General features: G+C 37.1%; 1 protein-coding gene across 4 annotated transcripts in view; it reads left to right on the top strand.

Moving 5' to 3' along the window:
- The window catches only part of LOC133532220 (glutamate decarboxylase), a 98348-nt gene that overhangs the window by 17220 nt on the left and 60569 nt on the right, over positions 1 to 20559 (top strand). Inside the window, exons 1-3 of one of the 4 annotated variants that reach the window (XM_061870790.1) lie at positions 9439 to 9736; positions 10192 to 10267; positions 13592 to 13667. In XM_061870790.1, the coding sequence (XP_061726774.1) occupies positions 10202 to 10267; positions 13592 to 13667 (142 nt within the window). In that variant the 5' untranslated portion in view covers positions 9439 to 9736; positions 10192 to 10201. Of the gene's footprint in view, positions 1 to 9438; positions 9737 to 10191; positions 10268 to 13591; positions 13668 to 20559 lie in introns of those variants that run through there. The other 3 variants (XM_061870791.1, XM_061870793.1, XM_061870792.1) reach the window with 3 other exon arrangements.

Raw genomic sequence — 20559 nt, 5'->3', positions numbered from 1 at the left:
TCTAACGCAACTAGTTACGATCATCGATCGATCGTTTTATGCGTAGCTCCCAATATGGACTTATTAGTACGCATAGCTGTCCAAAGTATCCGTAAAAGCCGGCGCCAACACCACATCTCAAACGCGTTGATACGCTTGATCAAATCTGCTCGTTTGGTCCAAGTCTCACAACCATAGAGAAAGATTGGGAATACTAGAGAACGCACAAGTCTAACCTTCGTCTCTTTTAATAGGTATACATCAATCATTCCAGATCTTGTCTAACCGAGCCATGGCTCCGTTTGCTATTTGAATCCTCCGGATAATTTCCCCGTCACAGCTGCCGTCGGTGAGCCGAGGTAGGTGAAGGTGACACAATCAAGTTGTTGTAGTTCTAAGCATCGAGGAGGAGGTTTTTTCCGGTACACAAAGATTAGCTTGGTTTTAGCATGGTTGACGCGAAGTCCTCATTTGATGCTTTCGGTTTCTATTCGCCGGAACAGTCGGCTGGAACAGAAGAAGCATTACAGTACCATAATATTGCATAATATGTATTATAGAGTTTATTTTGTGCAATTAAGTGTATTTTGTTTTATCTCACGTTGTATGTTATTTTTATTTTGTATCTTTGGTAGTTGTGGCAATAAACATTTTTTATCTTTATCTTTATCTTTAAGTACTATATTTTATAAGTCATATTGGTACTAACAAAAAAAAATTTCTAAGTTGGTCCTTGAATAAAATGAAATTGAATTGATTGCATCGTCACCCAACTAACCGAACTTACATATTATGTATGTCAAGTTTCAGCTTCATCAAACAATGGGAAACCAACCCATCAGTTTAATTTATTTAGCTTGCAAGATTTTATTCGAGTAATTATACAAACTTTGCATGTTAAATAAAAGCTTATATAAAGCTCTAGAATTCAGCATTACTCTGTGCTTGCCAAATTGTCAACTCACGTTATCACAGACGCTTTTGCGGGTTATCTGATATCCAGTCCATATCGCTTCCACAGTTAATATGTGAATCAATAACTGTAGCCTAAACAAATGGTGTGTGATAAGTAGTATTTTAGAAATACTAACTGTGCTCGCGGCTTCGCTCGAGGATCTGGATGGTGTGCTGTGAAAACAAAATAAAGAGAAAATCGGTCCAGTAGGTAGTTTACACAAAAGCAAGAACACCGATTAATTTTTCTTTCGTCAGTTACAAATAGTCCTATTACTGTCTTAGCGTTGAAAAAACCCGGAAATATACGAGAAATTTTCCAAAGACTCGTTTTCTTCAAGTTTTTTTCGAAAAAAACAATGCAAATTTCAGTTACAATACTTCCGAAAAAATCGAATAAAGCCGAAAAATCAATATTTAATTAAACTTCTGTATTTTTCCATATGAATTTAATTGGGAATTTAAACAGGAAGGTTAAGGTGGCACGTCTAATGTGTTAGTTTCTGGCAAATTATATATTTGACACTGTCAACAGCAACACTCATTTATTTTTTCTGAATAAAACGGGAAAATAACTAAATTTGGTAAAATTCCCAAAAAAACATTTGTTTTTTCCGGAATTTTCATCCCCAGTTACAAATGGATTTCATTATTATTTTTATCGTCTTAATAAAATCATGTCTTGCTTGCAATTTCTTCAGGAAATACTTTACAATCACAGACTTACACAAAAGATAGTAAGCGCCTTTAAAATCCTATGAAGTTCTAACCTTCCTTACCAAAGTGTATAAGGCTGTATCGACCGAGTAGGCGTGGCCTTGATGACGTCATCCCTTCAGGCGGCCATTTTGTTTAGCCAGAGCATACAGACAATGACAGCAACTCATCTCTAAATACTGACAAAATACTCGACCGTACGACTGCTTGTCTTAACTTATCCAGGTTTATTTAGGTTAGCAGTACCCTTGTAGCGTGTTTCGTAACTTGATTCTTGCGTGCGACCCGCGAATACGCCTTTATTGGGGGTTGGACTACTCTTTAAATATCTATCTACTTTGGTTGGGACCAGATTTCAGATGCGTTCAGATTTAGGGAGGCTTAAGCTTTTGAGAGGGTGTGCATTTGTAATTTAGTGTCTTCAGTACTGTCAGAAAGGGTTAGGCGTTAATGTGAAGTTTTGAAATGATTAGGACCTCAACCCTTACGCCCAACGTCCATAGTCCTCCTGTTCATAACTCTTTGACTCTATTTTCGTTTATTTTATTAATATTTATTTTGTGTCGATTTAAGGGTTAAAAATACAGTATGTATCTGAACGTAAAACAATTACTTAAACCCGTTAATGTCATACTGAGCAACTTTAACTATGGGACCAACCTTGAAATCGTGAAAAATATTGAAATTGAAATCATTTATTGCAAATCACATAGCAGGTACAGGTGTTCTTAAATATAAGGCTGTTCATGTGACGCCCTGTTAGGGCACAGCAACATAGTTGCACATAGGGCTACATACTAATCTATTCTAAAATTGTACATATTATTTACATATATTCCTAATTTTATATAAGAGGATTTTAGTGTTTTATTTTCAGCTTTTCGGTGAAGGAAATCATCGTGAGGAAACCTGCATACATCTGCAAAGAAATTCAAAGGTGTATGTGAAGTCCCCAATCCGCATTGGGGTAGCCCGAGCCCTCTCGCACATGAGAGGAGGCCTGTGCCCAGCAGTGGGATGTATATAGGCTGAATATAAAAATAAATAAATATGAAAATAAACAAATTGTTTAACTTTATAATTCTAATAATTAATTAATTGTTTTACATTTTTATAATATCTATCTGACATGCACATACTAATTAAAGATTTACTTACAATCACATTTGGCTGTTTCATACATTTTGCTGGTCTGATGTTGAAATTTCTTTTGGGGGAGTCAATTATTTTCGCAATTTCTGGGTTGAGTTGCTCAGTCTGACGGGTTTAAGTAATTGCTTTACGTTCAGATATATACTGTATATGTCAGTGGCGGCGCGTCACAAATATTCGTAGGGAACCCGGAGCTAATTTTACTTTCCTTTTCTTCATGATCCGATCGTGAAAGTACTCAACGGTCTGAAATTAGACAAGCCGGTGGGAATCGAGTTCTTTGAACGATCCGCCACTGGTATATGTAGAGTTCCAAAGTAATAACTATCCATAACTACTTACATATACAAACAAGAATATTTATTTATAATAACAATAAACATAATGGATAAATACAGATGATTACTATAACTAGCTTATATCTAAAGTAGGCCCTCGAGGCATTGTACCAAGGATGCTGGCGGCATTTCCTCGTTGTATCGCAATACTGATACGTTGTACGAGGAAGCCGCCAGCTCTTCGGTCACCAGTTACGTCAACCAGACGTTTCGCGATTTCTCCAAAAAACTTGTGCGTGCTGGGACCCCATGGACATATACAAACTAGGTACCTAATTTTATTTTTATCTGCGGTAATGTACAATTGGAGCGGCCAAGGTGTCCTCAAATATCTGAATAAATTCTATATTGTCAAGAATATAATTTAATAAGCTTTAATAAAAAACTATATTTTCATAAAGAATGTAGATTTTGAGTAAAACGCGAATTACTCCTGGACGGTACACATTTTCCAAGATGGCTGCGATTCTTCGAGGTCCCCAAATGTCAAATGGTGTGGGCATAAAAATGGGGCCTTTAATTTATATACAATTGGGGCCTTTAATTTATGACTTGTAAATGTAAATATTTACCAATAAATATCATATCATATCATATACCGAATTTATGGAAGAAAAAAAGTTATAGCCATAGATTGACACACAATAAACGTTTTAATCATCATAAATTGCTACACATATCAATAATACTACATAATAATTGCTACATATATAATGAATGTTGTTATTAGCAATGAGCTTGTGATACATGTATAGGTTATGTTAGTTATAAGTTTGTAAAATCCACTATATTATGTTAAATAACTTTGTAAGTTACTTAAATTGTTTTGTATTTGGTACACCCTATTCAGGGTCCATGTGATACCGTAAGAAATGTGTAACTACTACCTAAAAATGTACCATGGAAGCAAGAAATAAATGAATACTGAATACCAAATTTCATGACTGTTCTAGAGATTTCGAGGTTGGCCCTAATCCGATTATGCTAAATAGAAAACAAAAATATCCAGCAGATTGAAGAGTATCAGCTCTTTTCCAAAATGATGTAAAGCATAATATTTTGGCATAGTTGCGTAGGGGTTTAAAAAAATAATAATTTAATGGTTTCTTTGAAATGTACTTGAAAACATCCACTTGACTGTATTCTAGCAAATAAATGATTTAATGGTTATCTAACCTAGAAGTTAAATCCGTAAGGAAATGTTACGGACCCCTAGCATTCGTGACCTTGCGAGTGTCTTCGACTGAACCTTCTGTACGTTAGTATGTATGTATTCAGTGCTGCCGGGCGTGGGCGGTTGGCATTTACGAGTTGACCTCTGGTTTATCCGCCATTTTGCTCTGATTTATATGCTTTTTAATTGCTGAAGTTTACTTGGAATTTTAAAATGGCTTCAAAAAAGGAGGAGGTTATAAATTCTAATAATTTAGGAAATCCCTCCATAGCTATAGGTATATTTACACTAGACCCTACTCATAGTGTTGTGTTCGTGCCGGTGAGAAAGGTTGCCAGTGCTCAACGAGGGTGCGGAGACTGCGGAGTGTTAGGGTCGGCAACGCGCATGTAACTCCTCTGGAGTTGCAGGCGTACATAGGCTACGGAGACTGCTCACCATCAGGCCGGTCGTATGCTTGTTTGCCACCGACGTAGTATTAAAAAAAAAATATTTAGAATAGAATAATTTTTATTCGTAAACACAAATAACGTAACGTAAACGTAAATTCATATGAAAAAATAAAGAAGTTTAAAATAAACTTGTTATTACGGCTTTATTCGTTTATTTCGGAAGTATTGTAACTGAAATTTGCATTGTTTTTTTCGAAAGAAACTTGAAAAAAAAACGAGTCATTGGGAAATTTTCACGTTTCCGGGTTTTTTTTTCAACGCTAAAACAGTCCCTTAATCTCATTTCAAATCACCACCTAAAATGATTCAGCGAACTCCTAGCTTTAATTAAAATCCAACCGGGGTGACATTGAATTTCATTGGTACTTCCAATAGGTTTAAATTAGGAGTAAAACAAAGCATTGGGCGCTGCCAAACCGAAAGCTGTGGGTGGTTGTATTAAAGATGGTGTACGAGCAAAGCGAGTGTTAGAACCAAAGTAAAAGGATATTTACATACCTACAAATTGGTTGTTATGCCTGTTAATATTCTAAGAAGCCAATATGTACCTGGATCATTACTCCGGCATCGGCAAACATCCCCGAGGCGCTACAGAAACGAGGTCTCCGAGGAAACCTGTCAGAAAAGTCAGACAATCATGACAGTTTTTTTTATACCACGTCAAACAAGCATACGGCACGCCTGACGGTAAGCGCTGTAAGCAGTCACCGTAGCCTATGGACGCCCGCAACACCAGAGATATTACATGCTCGTTGCCGACCCCCTAAAAACCTGTACACTCCTTTTTTGAAGAACTCCATACTGCAGCCCCTCGGGAAAACCTAGGCAGGGAGCTCATTCCACAGCCGAAGCGTCCGTGGGAGGGAATTATAAAATATTCCGTATTTAAAGCATATCCATAACAATACTAACGTAAATGCAAGCCAACATAGTACAGTAGCCTTACCACGACTGCCTTTGCAGTGTCAAACTGTCATTCGCTAACTGCATAACTTACTTTCTATATACCTATCTCGCTCGAACTAATATGCGAGTACGAGCAAGATGTATAAAAAGTAAGTTACGCATTTTTTTTTCTTTCTTCCTAGCGTTGTCCCGGTATATTGCCACGGCGCGAGGGAGCTGTCCGCTTTGACAACTAATCCCAAGATTTGGCGTAGACCTTCCAACCCAGAGGGTACTATTAGGCCTTGTTGTTGGGATAAGTCCGGTTTCCTCACGATGTTTTCCTTTACCGAAAAGCGACTGGTAAATATCAAATAACATTTCGTACATAAGTAAAAACTCATTGGTACGAGCCGGGGTTTGAACCCGCGACCTCCGGATTGCAAGTCGCACGCTCTTACCGCTAGGCCACCAGCGCTTGCAAGTAAGTTACGCTGGCATATGCGAATATATCAGTGTCAATCTTTTGCTAGCCGTACTGGTTTGCCGAGGCGAATGCATGCTCAGGGAAGGTAATATCGTGGGCGGGCGTGGGCGACTGACATTTCCGAGGGTGACCTTTAGTTTGCATCTCCCACGCTTTGCGAACTTTGTGATTATTGTTCTACCTCCATTCATTGCAAGAACCAAGAGTAATGTCTACAGCAGCATTAAAGTCAGTGCCGGATTAACCATTAAGCAAAATAAGCACTTGCTTAGGGCACCACGTCTAGGGGGGCACCAAAATCGTAGGAAAAAAAGCGCAGGCTGCATCGCAGTCGTAGTACTTATGTACACGAAACTTTTTGTCGACTTTGACGTGTGCAAGTACCCATCTAATAACGAAGGGTCATAATAGAGTGAGGACACGTAAGCACATCACCAACCCTTCGCGGAGGCCCTCAAAGCTAATAGCCAAAATATCTTACCGTCGGGCTTGTACCCAACCGATTTTCTCGACGTAGATTACTGATTTTGTAGCGAATTTTGCTCTCTTGCACGCCAGATGTGTCGGCCTGGCAGAGTTGCTGCAGAACCACGATCCTGCGACCTAATTGTCAAACTGTTATAAAGGGCCCCGCGAAGGCACAAAACCAAAAGCAACTTATTAAGTTTTGGTTTCCACTTAAGCCAAAGACCGAGCAGTAGGAGAACCGTGATTACATAGGTTGGATTTCAAGCCACTCTTTTGCAGTTCGGCGTTAGGTCTTATGCGACGCTAGGCCTTCTACTTTGTGCAAACTGCCTTACTTTCACTTAACATGGATCCAAATCTAAGCCGTCCTCTCTCGAAGCTGGGCCTTCTGCCTTGCTCACACCTCGCCATCAGTTGTATTGTATGATAACCCACCGCGATCGGACGCTCCGGACGTTCAGCCATTCATACCTCGCCAGTGGTCAAATTCAAATGCTTTCTTCCAGCTCTACCTTTGGCCTCATCCATGCCTCATCCGTAAGCGCCGATCGAACGCTCCGCGCGTTCAGCCTTAGACTTTGCCTTTAAAAACACTGATTTAAACTTTCACGATTTAGGCCAATCAAATTAAATCCAAAAATAGCGTTTTGAGGAATTAATTCCCAGCAAGCTGGAAAATGTTTTAATACTTTCATTTCATTCTAAATGCGTGTAATCCAAGTTTGCTCCATGCCAGGGGGCATACATTTTGGGATCCTTAGGAGATATTTTTTTCCTTTCGAAACCACTTGATTTTGAAGGACATAGGACAGTTCGTGGATTAGACACTGGTAAGAACGCGTTTTTGGATTTTTAACATGATTTTACCAAAAATAAAAAATGTCGACCTTTTTATACAATTTAGACTAGGAATACATATTAGGGTACCTTCAATAAATCAATGTTTTATTGCAAGAACATAATTAAATTACATTTCGGATCCTCAGATATCAGTTTTAATCATAATTAGAACAAATTTTACGCCGGACGTACCGTTTTCGATTTTCAAGCAAAAAAAACTGAAAAAGAGGAAACATTTATGCACACCTCCAGGAATGGAGCAAACTCGGATTACACGCATTTTAAGACCAAATTCGAAAAAAACTGATTTTATTGGCCTAATTGTGACACATTATTATTTAAGAAAACGGGACTTAATCGCGTTTGATTAAGTTCTAAAATTACCTCCAACGTCAAGATACTGATGTCGACTTTACCCAGTCTTTTCCGAGACCATGGGGACAACGCAGTTTTTGAAACATCGGGTCAGTGGTAATTTTAAATCTTACCCTATTAAGTCCCCTAATGGCTAAGCTCCTACTGAAGCTCTGCCTTTGCTCTCACATGAATGAGCTTCGCAGGAAAGCTCTAGAGGTTGCAAAACCCTGTGCGGAGAACGGCCTATGCCTTTTATGTCTTCTCACAATTGGACATTGGTTGGCTCGCCTCCGGCCTTATGCGAAGCACGATCTTCAATTTGCTAACACTTGACCTTACATACTGTTGGAACATTACTGCTGCAGTACTGTCAATTTCCGTGATAAAATGATGTGTTGGATTGAAAATTCTATTCTCAGCAGTAATGCGGCAATAAACGTTACTCAATTTACCAAGAAAATTCAATGTACTCTTGATGAGGGGGCACCATGGTCTAGAAATGCTTAGGGCATCAAAATGTCTTAATCCGGCACTGATTAAAGTTTTCTCTTTAAACATTTCTTTTTAAAAGAGGGCTTTAAAAAGAAAGGACTAAAGAAAGCTACACCGACTTTAAACGATCACCGACTTTAAAGGATTTAACAACTGGAGTCGCCTTTAAGAACTTAACCCTCTGTCGAAAAGCCCGGCCAATGGCCATATTTATGGTATGAACTGACGTTTATCTGACATACATACCCCCGTAAAAATCGGCAGACTGTTTTGTACAGAAAATTACAGACAAGTCTTCACCAGTTATTATATCCTCCAAAACCGACAAAACTATTGCTACTATTATCATCTCTAAATTACAAATCATCTGAAATTTAATTAAATAAGTATGTAATATACAACATATAATAACAATTAAATAACATACGTTTTTTGTAACATTATTGATAATATTCTGTCACTATTGTATTTTTTCAGCAAGAAGTATAGTTTTTGCGTGGTAAATAGTCGTTATTTTTTTTCTTTAAACATTAATTAAAAAATAAAAGTTGGTCGTCCCAATAATTAATATAAACGAAAAAAACCTAAAGGCATTTCTACCCAACTGACTTATTTACAAAAACGGACTAAAAACAAGATAGGCTGTACTCGGACCATATTTACTTAAATATGTAGATTTTAAAAGGCAAACAGTAACTTTGTCTTTTCAAGCGACTGTCGCCAGTGGTCGTAAATGTCTGTATTTAAAGACGTCTTAAATTATTTTTACTACTCTAACAAAATACCAAGGATTCTAAGGAACTTGCCCAAGATTTTTAATTAGGAATTAGATTCGTAACGACAGAATTGGACAGCTGAGCTCCTAGTAAAGCAGTCGTGTCGATTAAAATCTTTAGAACATGCAGCTCGAAAAATTTTATTAGAAAAAAATATTTATCTCAATAATAGATAATGTACATTGCAGTACATAATTCCAGTTAAAACATATAGGTAACTATCAAACGCCCGTCATATTCATACATAGCCCCTTCCGTATCGATCCTTGAACTAGGGGGGTGACCTGTATCTGACCCTTCCCATCTCCCATCCCCCCCATCGCGCGCAGGCGCCAGCCACAACCCCTGGAAGCCCTCGAGCTACCCCCAGTCTCGCTCCAGCCGTTCCCAAGTCTGGAAACCTCACCAGCTTCCAAAAAAGCTGAGTTTCTAAAAGGAAATTCATAAAAATTAAACATATATGAAAAACATATATAAAAAATCGAAATTGCGCGAAAATACGTTGTATATTTACAATTATATGAACGATCCCGTTTGCCATATAGTCATCTGTTTTTCCACAAAAAATATCTCGTACAAGTAGTGCTCGGCTTAAACTAGTATATTAAATTTAAATTAAACTAGATTAAATTTAAAGTAAATAGATTTTCGACACTTCGAGTAAGGTTCGTATGTTTTTAGACTAATATTTCATGTTAGATTTTATCATAGTAGCGATAGATTTTTTCTAATTTCTCATCATTGTATAGCAAAACGTCATTTTAAAATCCATACCCTTGTAAATAGTCAATAGAAGACCCGAAGGCTGTTTGACCTTTTAGTATGGATTTTTTGGGGCATGCGCAGAACGTCTGTGCTGTATATATCTATTAGTCTAGCTCTCATATTTCAAATACAAGTCCTACCTTTCTATTAGAAGTACTTAAATATTACTTTATTCCCAATTTTTGATTAAACGATCTATGTCTATCTATTAGTACATGTGAATTAAATTCAAATAAAATAAAATATTGTTGAAATAGAATTTAATCTTCGCTTAAACGAAAGTTATATTGTCTTTAAAGTACTTTTAATTTAAAGCCGTAAAATGCATCATTAACATACGTTTTTCTTTTTCCAGAATAGATAAAATGTCAAAAATCTCTCTGGACGGCTTTTTTTCCTACTGCAAGTCAATAGCTGAGCATATCCAACTGGTTCGTCCATTTTTTATCCACCATCTTGTTTCGCCGCCATTTTGATTTTACGCTTCGCATGACTTTTGACATTTTAGTGTTTCATTGCACGATTCTTTCCTTTGTAGTTTTAATGGATAGTTGTGTAGTGGGTATGTGTTTTAGATAAAGGTATATATACATAATTTAATTGAATGTATGCAAGAAAGTTTCAAATCATTAGATAAACATTGAATTTGAAGTATACCTTAACAATATATATTTTTTTTATATTTTGCATGTATTAGCGTTCGTAAATTATATAAGTTATTATATCTACCTATATTTACCTACAATATTTATTTACAACATAATTTTGTAGACAAACAATAAATTAAAACAAAGCTAACTAGAAACTGAAATAATGTCTAATTATAAAATTTACGATAAAATATTTTATACTTGATCATTATATATCTAAGCAGAAACAAAAAAAAGGAAACCCCGCAAACTAGCCCCGTCAATAATTACCTTTTAACCCCTAACTAGCCCAAACGTCCCAAATATGCCAGCTATTTCAAGTTTGTGTTGAATTATCATTCAAACAACAGTATTTTTCATTGTCGGGCCGATTCGAAGAATGAGATACGATAACGATAAGTTCTGTGGTGGCAGCATGGTTGCATTTTTATCACCTATCACTATGCCTGTCACTTTCGCACTTACATACTTGTTAGAACGTGACAGGCATGGTGACTGGCGATAAAAATGCCACCGTGCTTAGCCCGCTGGTTTAGATAAGTTCTCGTTTAGATATCGTTTTTATGTCGTATAATTGACAGAAGCAGGTCAATTAGGGCAACCAATGTCACTTTGACGTTAGAAATATTGAAGATAGATCTTATAGGGATCACAGCGGAATCGAAATAAACGTCAATTTTTACATGTCGTTTAGTTATCGATTTTTAAAACGTGTCTTAATCATTCTTCGAATCGGGCCGTGTGTTATATGTATTTCAAATCAAGCTGTAAAAAGTATTCTCGTAGCGAATGCTACGAGTCTACGACCGCCGTAGCTCGCGACGTAGCATCACAAAGGGGCCACAGATTACCAGTTCGCCGGATGATATTGGCCTGTCAGTTATTCGCGATTCTCAACTTTTGCGAATAACTGTCAGGCCGATATCTTCCAGCGAACTGGTAATCTGTGGGCCCCTTAACGTATATCGTTTGTTACTTTATTGCAACAGAATAAGATCTAATTTAGTGACTTCTATAGATACTACATGTATTCATATGAAATCAGATCGGCTAATTTTATTATTTTAGCCTAAACATAACATTCTAAGCAAACACTCTGACAATAACTTTTTAAAGGTATTTTAACGCCTTATTTTAGCTGAGAGATCGTTTGAATTAAGGTGCAGTAGGTGCAGAAAACTTATTTAAAAAAGTTGTAATACTTTTTTGGATCACAATTCGGCTGCTATAAATTTATGTATGTATGTATGTACCTATAACTTTAATAGTACATAGAAATAAAAACACGAAGAACACAGTTACAGAGTCAATTAAATACAACAAAGGCGAACTTATCCCTGTATGGGATCTCTTCCAGTTAACCTTTGAGGAAATGAGTAAAACAGAAGTAACGGTGAATGAATGACAAACACAAACAAAAGTGTACAATCACTGAAATTATGAAATTTTGCATACACATCATTGATACAAATATACATAGATAGAAAAATAACCATAAAATAATGCATAAATAAATAGTAATGTAAATAAAAATAAATAAATATTCAATATATAATATAAATAGATATGAATTCGAACCAGAAAAGTAAAGGAAATTAAAAAAGTAGAAGTACTCAATGGAACTAGGAAGTCGTAACCAAAGTATCGGAAAGCCACAATTTTTTAAGCTTCTCCTTGAGTGATGATACAGATTGGGAAATTTAATTAGCTGTGTTTTTGACTTGCGCTCTATTTTAAAAAATTACGAACTTGCACTTAAAACATTTGTAATAAATTATGCACAAAAGCTATAAATATGAAAATATAATTTTAGAGGGAACGTATTGATTACTTTTTTATTTATTTAAACATAGGTACAAACAATTTAAATTCAAAACCATGGTATCCGTGCTCCCGGGCAAGCAACCCCATCTCTTTCATGTTACGCTCAGTGAGAGTGAGAGAAGAAATGAAATGAAGATCTTTATTTTCAGGCCTCTATTAGCCCATAGATAAATACTTTAATAACTAGCATACATATTATTATAAGTTATATCTTAAAACTAAAAACGATTATGGCTGGGATGTAGTTTGCAACCTGGCAATGTCAGGGAGCAGGGAACCGCCGGAACTCGACACTCTTCGGCCAAAACTCCTCATTGGTGAAGGTCACTAGGTGTTCAGTCGGAACGCTCACCATGAAATAATTAAAATTCACATAAACACAAGAACACGAATCTACTGCACCTTAGAGTCATGTGGGGTCATTGTGCGCAGCGAGTAAGTGTGCGCAACCCCTTTATTTACTAATGGAGAGGGGGAAGTTTGTGATATGTGTAAATAAATTAAAGATATGTTAGCGAAGAATTAATTTATGCAAAAAAATCCAGATGGAATCATTCGTTTACTAAAAAAAAAGAATATTTAAAATCCGGTGCTGTTAAGGTAAAATTTGTCGTCAAGATGAAAGTTGTCACAAGTAAATGATTTTTTTCCTGTTAGTAATGTTTTTAAGCCTTATATTCAGTATAACATTTGAAGCTATGTTATGTTGCAATAAAATTCGCTAAATGTTATCAAAATTAGTCTGCTTACAATAAAAAAAATCTACAAATTTAATTTAGCTGCGCACACTTACCCGCAGTATGGGATAAGTGTGCGCATTTTGATCTGATTGAATTAAAGCGATTTTTCTCCGGAGTGTTAAGATTTTATTGGTTATTTCTTGTTTTAATTATTACCTTTATAAATGCTTTACCCGATACATATATTCATATCCCTTCCATACTTATTCTTCTTTTTTGTCCTCGCCTTGTCCCATTTAAGTTGGGGTCGGCTCTTCTAATCAATCTTTGCCAGGGCATTTTATCCTGGGCTCCATACTTATTGTTTAATTTTAATACTAGTTTGAAAATAAAAGTGCGCACACTTGCCCCACATGACTCTAAGATTGAATACAACTATTGTGGCAATGTAGCACTGGGATATTTAGCTTATTATTGAAAACGATGTCTTTAAAATACAACAAATAATTAATGCATTTTTAAAATATAAGAGTAACAGCTTTAAGAAAACTCAAATGAATATGATGCTACCTCATTTAAAACGATGTATCTTTTTGCGCAGGGCGAGAGAATGGCGGCGCTATCTGGACAAGGAACCCCCAGGCTGACCTCCTCCGTGGGCAACCTCTACTATGACTGTGAGTACTTAGATATATTATAAATATACACCGTGTTTTTTTTTTCCGTTAATTTCAAGGGTGCATTCCTGACCTTAAATTAAGTAACTTTCACAAAGACACCGGTATTCTAATTAACTCCATTTCGGAAATATTATAAATTAAATTAAATTTTAAATTATAGCAAATAGGCCACAAAGGCACATCCATACACGCACATCCATAATTATAAAATACAATTAATTGAAAAGATTAATGCAAACTGAAGTATTATTGTTTAAAGTAAAAGTTGATATCCCTCTACCCAAATCATACTTATTACTTAACGTAAACCCACGGAACCCATTTGGAATGAGTAATGCCAACAAACGTAAGCCACTGATCCCTAATGCTGGGGACAAACAGAGCTCGTAAAAAAACAATCTGTGTCTATGCGCGGTAAGCCCCGAATATATTATACCATAGACTATAGAGGGGTGTTGCTACAATCTACTTTACCTATGGTTTCTTTTATTTATATAAATATTTGAGGTTTTTTATGACTAGAAACAAAATTCTAGTGACGACAATAAAGTATCTAACTACTTCAAATTTTAAAACAGAGAAATTAAAGTCATAAAAGTCATTCATTTATGAGAATTATGAGTCGGAAAAGACACCCAACCCACAGAATATATGTATAATTACAATTACGTGCACTTCTTAGTCTTCTCATAATGGTGTCACCTCCGTCAGAAAATACAGCAATTCAAAATATAGATAGAAAACCGGCGGCCTCATCGCTAAAAAGCAAATCTCTTCTAGACAATCTTTAATAGGTATAAAGAAGAATTTTGGCTTCCTGGGTATTTCAGTAAAAAAAAATTTGGCAGTACCTTATCTTAATATACGTCATATTACTATGAAACACTGAATTTGTAATAGCAATATTACACTTTGTCACGTCAAAGTCTATTCAGAATTAGCTTAAATATTTGCAGACAATCTTACACAGATCGATCTAGCCCCAAACTAAGTAAAACTTGTACTATTAGGAGATGATATGCATACGTATATAGATAAATACATACTTATATATATAGAAAACACCCATGACTCAAGTGCAATCTGTGTCCATCACACAAATAAATGCGATTCGAACCCGGGACCATCGACTTCATTTCATAGGCAGGATCACTACCCACTAGGCCCGACCGGTCGTCAAACTTATTCCATCATTTCGTCCGATTCCCACCGGCTTGTCTAATTTCAGCCCGTTGAGTACTTTCACGATGGGTTCATGGAGAAAAAGAAAGCAAAATTTAGCTCCGGGTTCCATACAAATATTTGCAACGCGCCGCAACTGCTGTCTATCTATGGCATCAATCAGCGGCCTGTATTTTACAGTTGATATTTTCAGAGTCTGTATTTCTATTGACGTTTCTGCAGCAAAACTTTAAAATTAATAACCTAACCTAAGTTTAAAATTAATAGGGGCTATCAGGATCAAGGCCTGTCGACTTCCTTAGAAAGACGTGACGCTTCATAATTGCGCATGTGTGGTCTGTAGGCAGGATCACTACCCACTAGGCCAGACCGGTCGTCAAACTTATTCCATCATTTCGTCCATTGCCTCTAAATTCCGAGACCTATAGACTCAGACACTTTCTACAAAGTCATTTATAATCAATCTACCGTTTTCTCCCTCGCCCTCGTTTTATTTACATTATCTGTGGTAACTCGAGAGGCGTGTTATCTATTTCCGCCGCTAGATGTCGCTAAACGGCGGTAGGAAACGGAAACGTGCGCGCGCGTCGCTATCGTGAGGGGACGTCAGATAGGTTTAGGGTTGCGTAGACGTTTGACAAGCTGAGTTAATTATGATTGCAACTACTGACATGACTAGATAACTTTTATATTTTAGCCTCCTAATAAGAATTATCATAATCATTCTGTTTTTTTGGTACAGTACCAAGACAGAAGACATGAATAGTTATTTGCGTCCCAAGGGAGGAAAAGTAGGAAATTGCGTGCCGCGTGTAAAATTGTTACCCGAGCCGAAGGCGAGGGTGGCAAACACTCGGGATGGAACTTTTCCTCCCTTGGTGCGCATACTATTTTTCTGCTCGACGGAGGCGGAAAACGGCAACTTCGTTTAGCGCAGCGGGAGCAAAGTTGACGCTTTCCGCCCGGAGGGCAGAAAATACAATTTGTTATCGAGTAGTAAAATATATACGTATTATGGGACAATGTTATATAGATTAATCGTAGTCGTAATTATTAATACAATATGTTTAGGTTGTACTATATATCAACGTGCAAATCATTTACGCTCTGTAGCGATCGAAATGTAACTATCACTGTCCCGAAGAGTGATAGAAAGACAAAGCGATTCGATTGTCATATTGGCTAGGCCGGCAGAAATATTTATTAAAGGGCCTAGCCAAGATGCCAATCTTTTGCGATGTAGCAGACGAAAGTCGAAACCCTCCTGTACGTCTTTCTATCGCACTTTTATGGTAGAGTGACATTACCGTTTCGTTCGCTACGGCGCAAACGGCTGGCATCTTGGCTAGGCCCTCAGTTATCTGCCTCTTAATCGATTCTGCTTATTCGAGCAATGGAGAGGTAGATAGTGAAATTTTCGCGGTAGGTGTGACAATTACATAATAAACTGTGCAATGCAACTACCCGCTAGTAATCACTCAGTTGATGGACGTCGCGGCGAGCTGGTGGGCGCAGAGTACATGAGTACGAAGTGTTGTTTTTCTTAACCTCCAGTCCACAACGGAGTCAATTGAGACGTCACGGTAGGCATGCATGATAAATAATTAGCTTAAAATAATATTTCTAGTGTCGATTTGAAAGTGCCTACCTATTGCCTTGAATTTTGAATCTATTCGTATCGTACCTGTCATATAGATAGATAGATACCTGCAAGTAATAATATTGAGGGTGAGGAAGATACAATACATCCGTACGTATTAGACAAAACGCTCTTACCGGGCTTCAAACCCCTAACTTCGCCTAACCACGCTAACAACTGAACAAAAAAAAAGTAGTTTAAAATCACTTTTAAATTAATTTCCCACTTCGCTCATAAACAGCATCCCATTAATTTTAAACGCTAAATTCATCAATTAATCACTAAACTTCAGACCCCTAAGCCTGCCCTAAAAAACTTATCAATTAGGGTACACGGAACCCCTCTCATGGGTGCGAACCCGGGCGAGGTACATTCATTAACAGGGGCGCATGCGGAAAATACCCATATAGTCAGACCAAGCTAAGTTGGCAGCGATTTTGATAGCCCAGACGGTGCAAGTAAACGTCATAAAAGTTTGACGTTTAAAGTAACCCTTGCATCGGCTGGCGATTGGTTTTACCATGAACATTTTGTATCAAACATACTATGATATTCATATTCATATGAATCTTCTTCTTCCTCGCGTTGTCCCGGCATTTTGCCACGGCTCATGGGAGCCTGGGGTCCGCTTGACAACTAATCTCAAGATTTGGCTTAGGCACTAGTTTTTACGAAAGCGACTGCCATTTGACCTTCCAACCCAGAGGGTAAACTAGGCCCTGTTGGGATTAGTCCAGTTTCCTCACGATGTTTTCCTTCACCGAAAAGCGACTGGTAAATATCAAATGATATTTCGTACATAAGTTCCGAAAAACTCATTGGAACGAGCCGGGATTTGAACCCACGACCTCCGGATTGCAAGTCGCACGCTCTTACCGCTAGGTCACCGGCGCTTTTTTTCATATGAATATGAATATCATAGTGTGTCATAAAAAGTATTTTTAGTCCGTCTAGAGTGCAGTTTTTTGCGGGACATTTTGATATTAAATTGGTATCATGATTTACGTCTCTGAATGGCCTATTGATGATAAGGATCGATTCTCCTATTATTATAAGGTCACCAAGTTTCGTTAGGTGCCTACTTATACTCTGTATCTTTAGATATTAAAATAAAAGTAAACAATCAATTTGTACACTTCGCGTAATTTGGTTAACTAACCAAATACAAAACCGCCTGGATCTGTGACTGAACGACCTGACTTTAACCTATATTATTTGATCATGTAATGTTTTCATCTACCCTCAACTGACTTAAGCAGCTGGCTTAAAGACGATTAAAATGTGTCGTCCTGAGGCATAGAAGCTTTTCATTTAAATAGTATAGACAGGGCCGGATTCCCACATAGGCCCACAAGGCCTGGCCAATCTAGCAAAGGCTTTGAGATGGAGAAGGGACCCTAAATTCCATGTGCCATACCAAGTGCCTAGGGGCCCTAGGACTCTAAATCCGGACTTAGACGGCCCGGCCCGGCCTGAGTAAAGAAATAGAAATATTCATTCGCAAAAACACGTACATGATAGATACAACGCCTATGATTCTTGAGCTAAGATTTCCTGTGTTACAGAACCCAGTAGCATATTAAACTAAAATATTTAATCGTGCAGCAACAATGCTATCCAAATCATATTTATCTAAGTTATCGTAGCGCTACGCTCGTAGCCGATCCCGGTGTTTTCCCGCTTTGTAGAGGAAAGCGACTACAGACATAGAACCCGCCAAGCGGGTTCTCGTCACCCAAAGTGTTAAAAGGTAAAACCGTGAATGAATAACAGAAGGCATAATGTATAAACAGCTGTAATTAGGTATCTAATTATTGAGCTACAGTTAGCAGTATTACTTAAGTTTAGATGTATTTGTATTAAACGCCTCTAACAACAATAGCGCATGCGCCTGCTGCGATGAGGTCCCTATTTTACAGAACGACACAAATCATCATCAAAAAGCTATCAGTATTCCTTAGCCAATATTTGGCCACATAAATTTTGACTTCTATTTTTAATAATTAATTATAATGATGATGATTTCCATTTGACTAATTTAATTTATTTAATAATCCAATATTTAATATTTCTGTAAATAATGAACTGTTATTTAATGTACAAAATGTAATTTGTATTGTAAATCCTACAATCTTTAGCTAGTTTGTAAGCGATTTGATGTACCTGTTAAGCTTATAAACATACCCCGGGGTTTTCGGTGCGGGAATGTTTTACACTAGCCAAAAAACAGGTTAAAACTATAAAAACCAATACTATTTTAATATTTCTAAGCGCATTTGAAGCTTACCTTCTATTTTTAATTCATAGTTTGGTAATTATTTTACAATAGACAAAGTTATAAATACAAGAAAACATTCCCGCACCGAAAACCCCGACGTATGCTTATAAATGTCTAATAAATAAACAAATTAAATTAAATTAAATCATCATATCAGCCTTTTATCGCCCTCTGCTGAGCATAGGCCTCTCTTCTAGTACGCCACTTGTCCCGGTCCCGAGCCAATCTCATCCAGAAGTGACCCGCAATCTTCCGAATGTCGTCCACCCAACGAGCCAACGGACGCCAGCCACTCCTTTCGTCTGAATATTGTGAATAAGAACTAAGCAAAACCTATGAACCTTGAATATATCATGCTGAAGCGATCGACATCAACATCAAAGTGATTTGTTAAGATTGTTTTAGTGAAAAACGTTCGAAATATATATGCTGGCAGACGATAATTCGAGTCACTCTCCGTTAAAAAGAAAATTAAAAAGCCCTTATACTCGTATGCCAAATCAAATCAATAGACATACATAACATAATACAGTCAATGAATTTAATTTCCGTACCATTTAGTACCTTATCACAGTGACAATTAATATGAAAGTCGCTACAAACCCCATACTATTGTCACTGTGACAAGGTACGAAATGGTACTGAAACTAAATTCCTTGACCGTACATTCACTTGGAAACACTCCAACATCTGACAAAGAAAGTATTACATCATTGATAACCTTTAAAAAATATACCCAAACCCCAATATTCTCAACATTTAATTTATCTTTCCCAAAAGAAAAACCCTTGTCTATCAAATCCAGCCAGTATCGTTTATCAATTGTAGGAGGGGAGAGCCGGGCAAGATGTAATGACCGGGTTTACCCGGGCCTCATTTGCGGGCTCATCCGGCTCCCTAATGTGGAGTTGGATTCTGTTATTAACTTTGTAGTAGGATATTATTTGTCCTCCAAGGTTTCTGAGGAAAGCAAGGACCCCTTACCCTGTTTTTGTGCGAGCAAAGTGAAGGTCTCTGTTTCCACTTGGACAAAACTGCTTTCGAATGTCCTCTCTCTTTCTCTCTTCCACAGGTCGAATTTCTTAAAAATCGATTCTCATGGAATATTGTGAGCGCGGTTGATAATTATTTAGTGTTTATGGGACGATAATTTTTTCAAAATTTTAAAATGGCGGAGTCATGGGGGTTCTCGAGATTTAAAAGTCACGAAGCCACTAGTGTCTAAACATATTAGAATTACCTACTCTACTCTAACAAAAGTTATCGTAAATATTATTCATTACTCTGACGATAAGGTATAACTGTAAGTAGATTCTTGATTACTTTACTTAATGCCAGTTTCTAAATGCACACTATAATCATTATAACAAAATGTCTTAAAATATGATAATTATATTATTATCATAACTCAAGTTAACATCGTAATACCTGCAATTAATTCGTCCTTTTAAATTAGAAAACACCAAAATAAAACTTTTGACAGTCCATTTCCACCCTATTTGGATAAAAAGCCCATAAGCCCACATGAGCCGCACTCTATCAAGCGAAGCCAGAGCGAGCGAGTGTTCTCAACCAGGGGGCTGCTTAATGCCTCAGAATAATGACACGGATTCCGGGAACGGCGCAATTAGAAAACTTCGTGATTGGCACTAATTGCGGATTTAAGACGAATATTCTGTCTTTTATTTTTATCTAGGAGTTTTCTGTCTCTAGGAGATGTGTATTATGCCTTAATCCCATCGTAGGTGCCATTATATCTGGGTGAGCTGAAATAATACATTATTTATACA

This window comes from Cydia pomonella, chromosome 26, assembly GCF_033807575.1.
Source record: "Cydia pomonella isolate Wapato2018A chromosome 26, ilCydPomo1, whole genome shotgun sequence".
NCBI classification, from domain to species: Eukaryota; Metazoa; Arthropoda; class Insecta; order Lepidoptera; family Tortricidae; genus Cydia; species Cydia pomonella.
The sequence above is the reverse complement of the archived record's forward strand: the minus strand, read 5'-3'. Positions and strand labels throughout refer to the sequence as shown.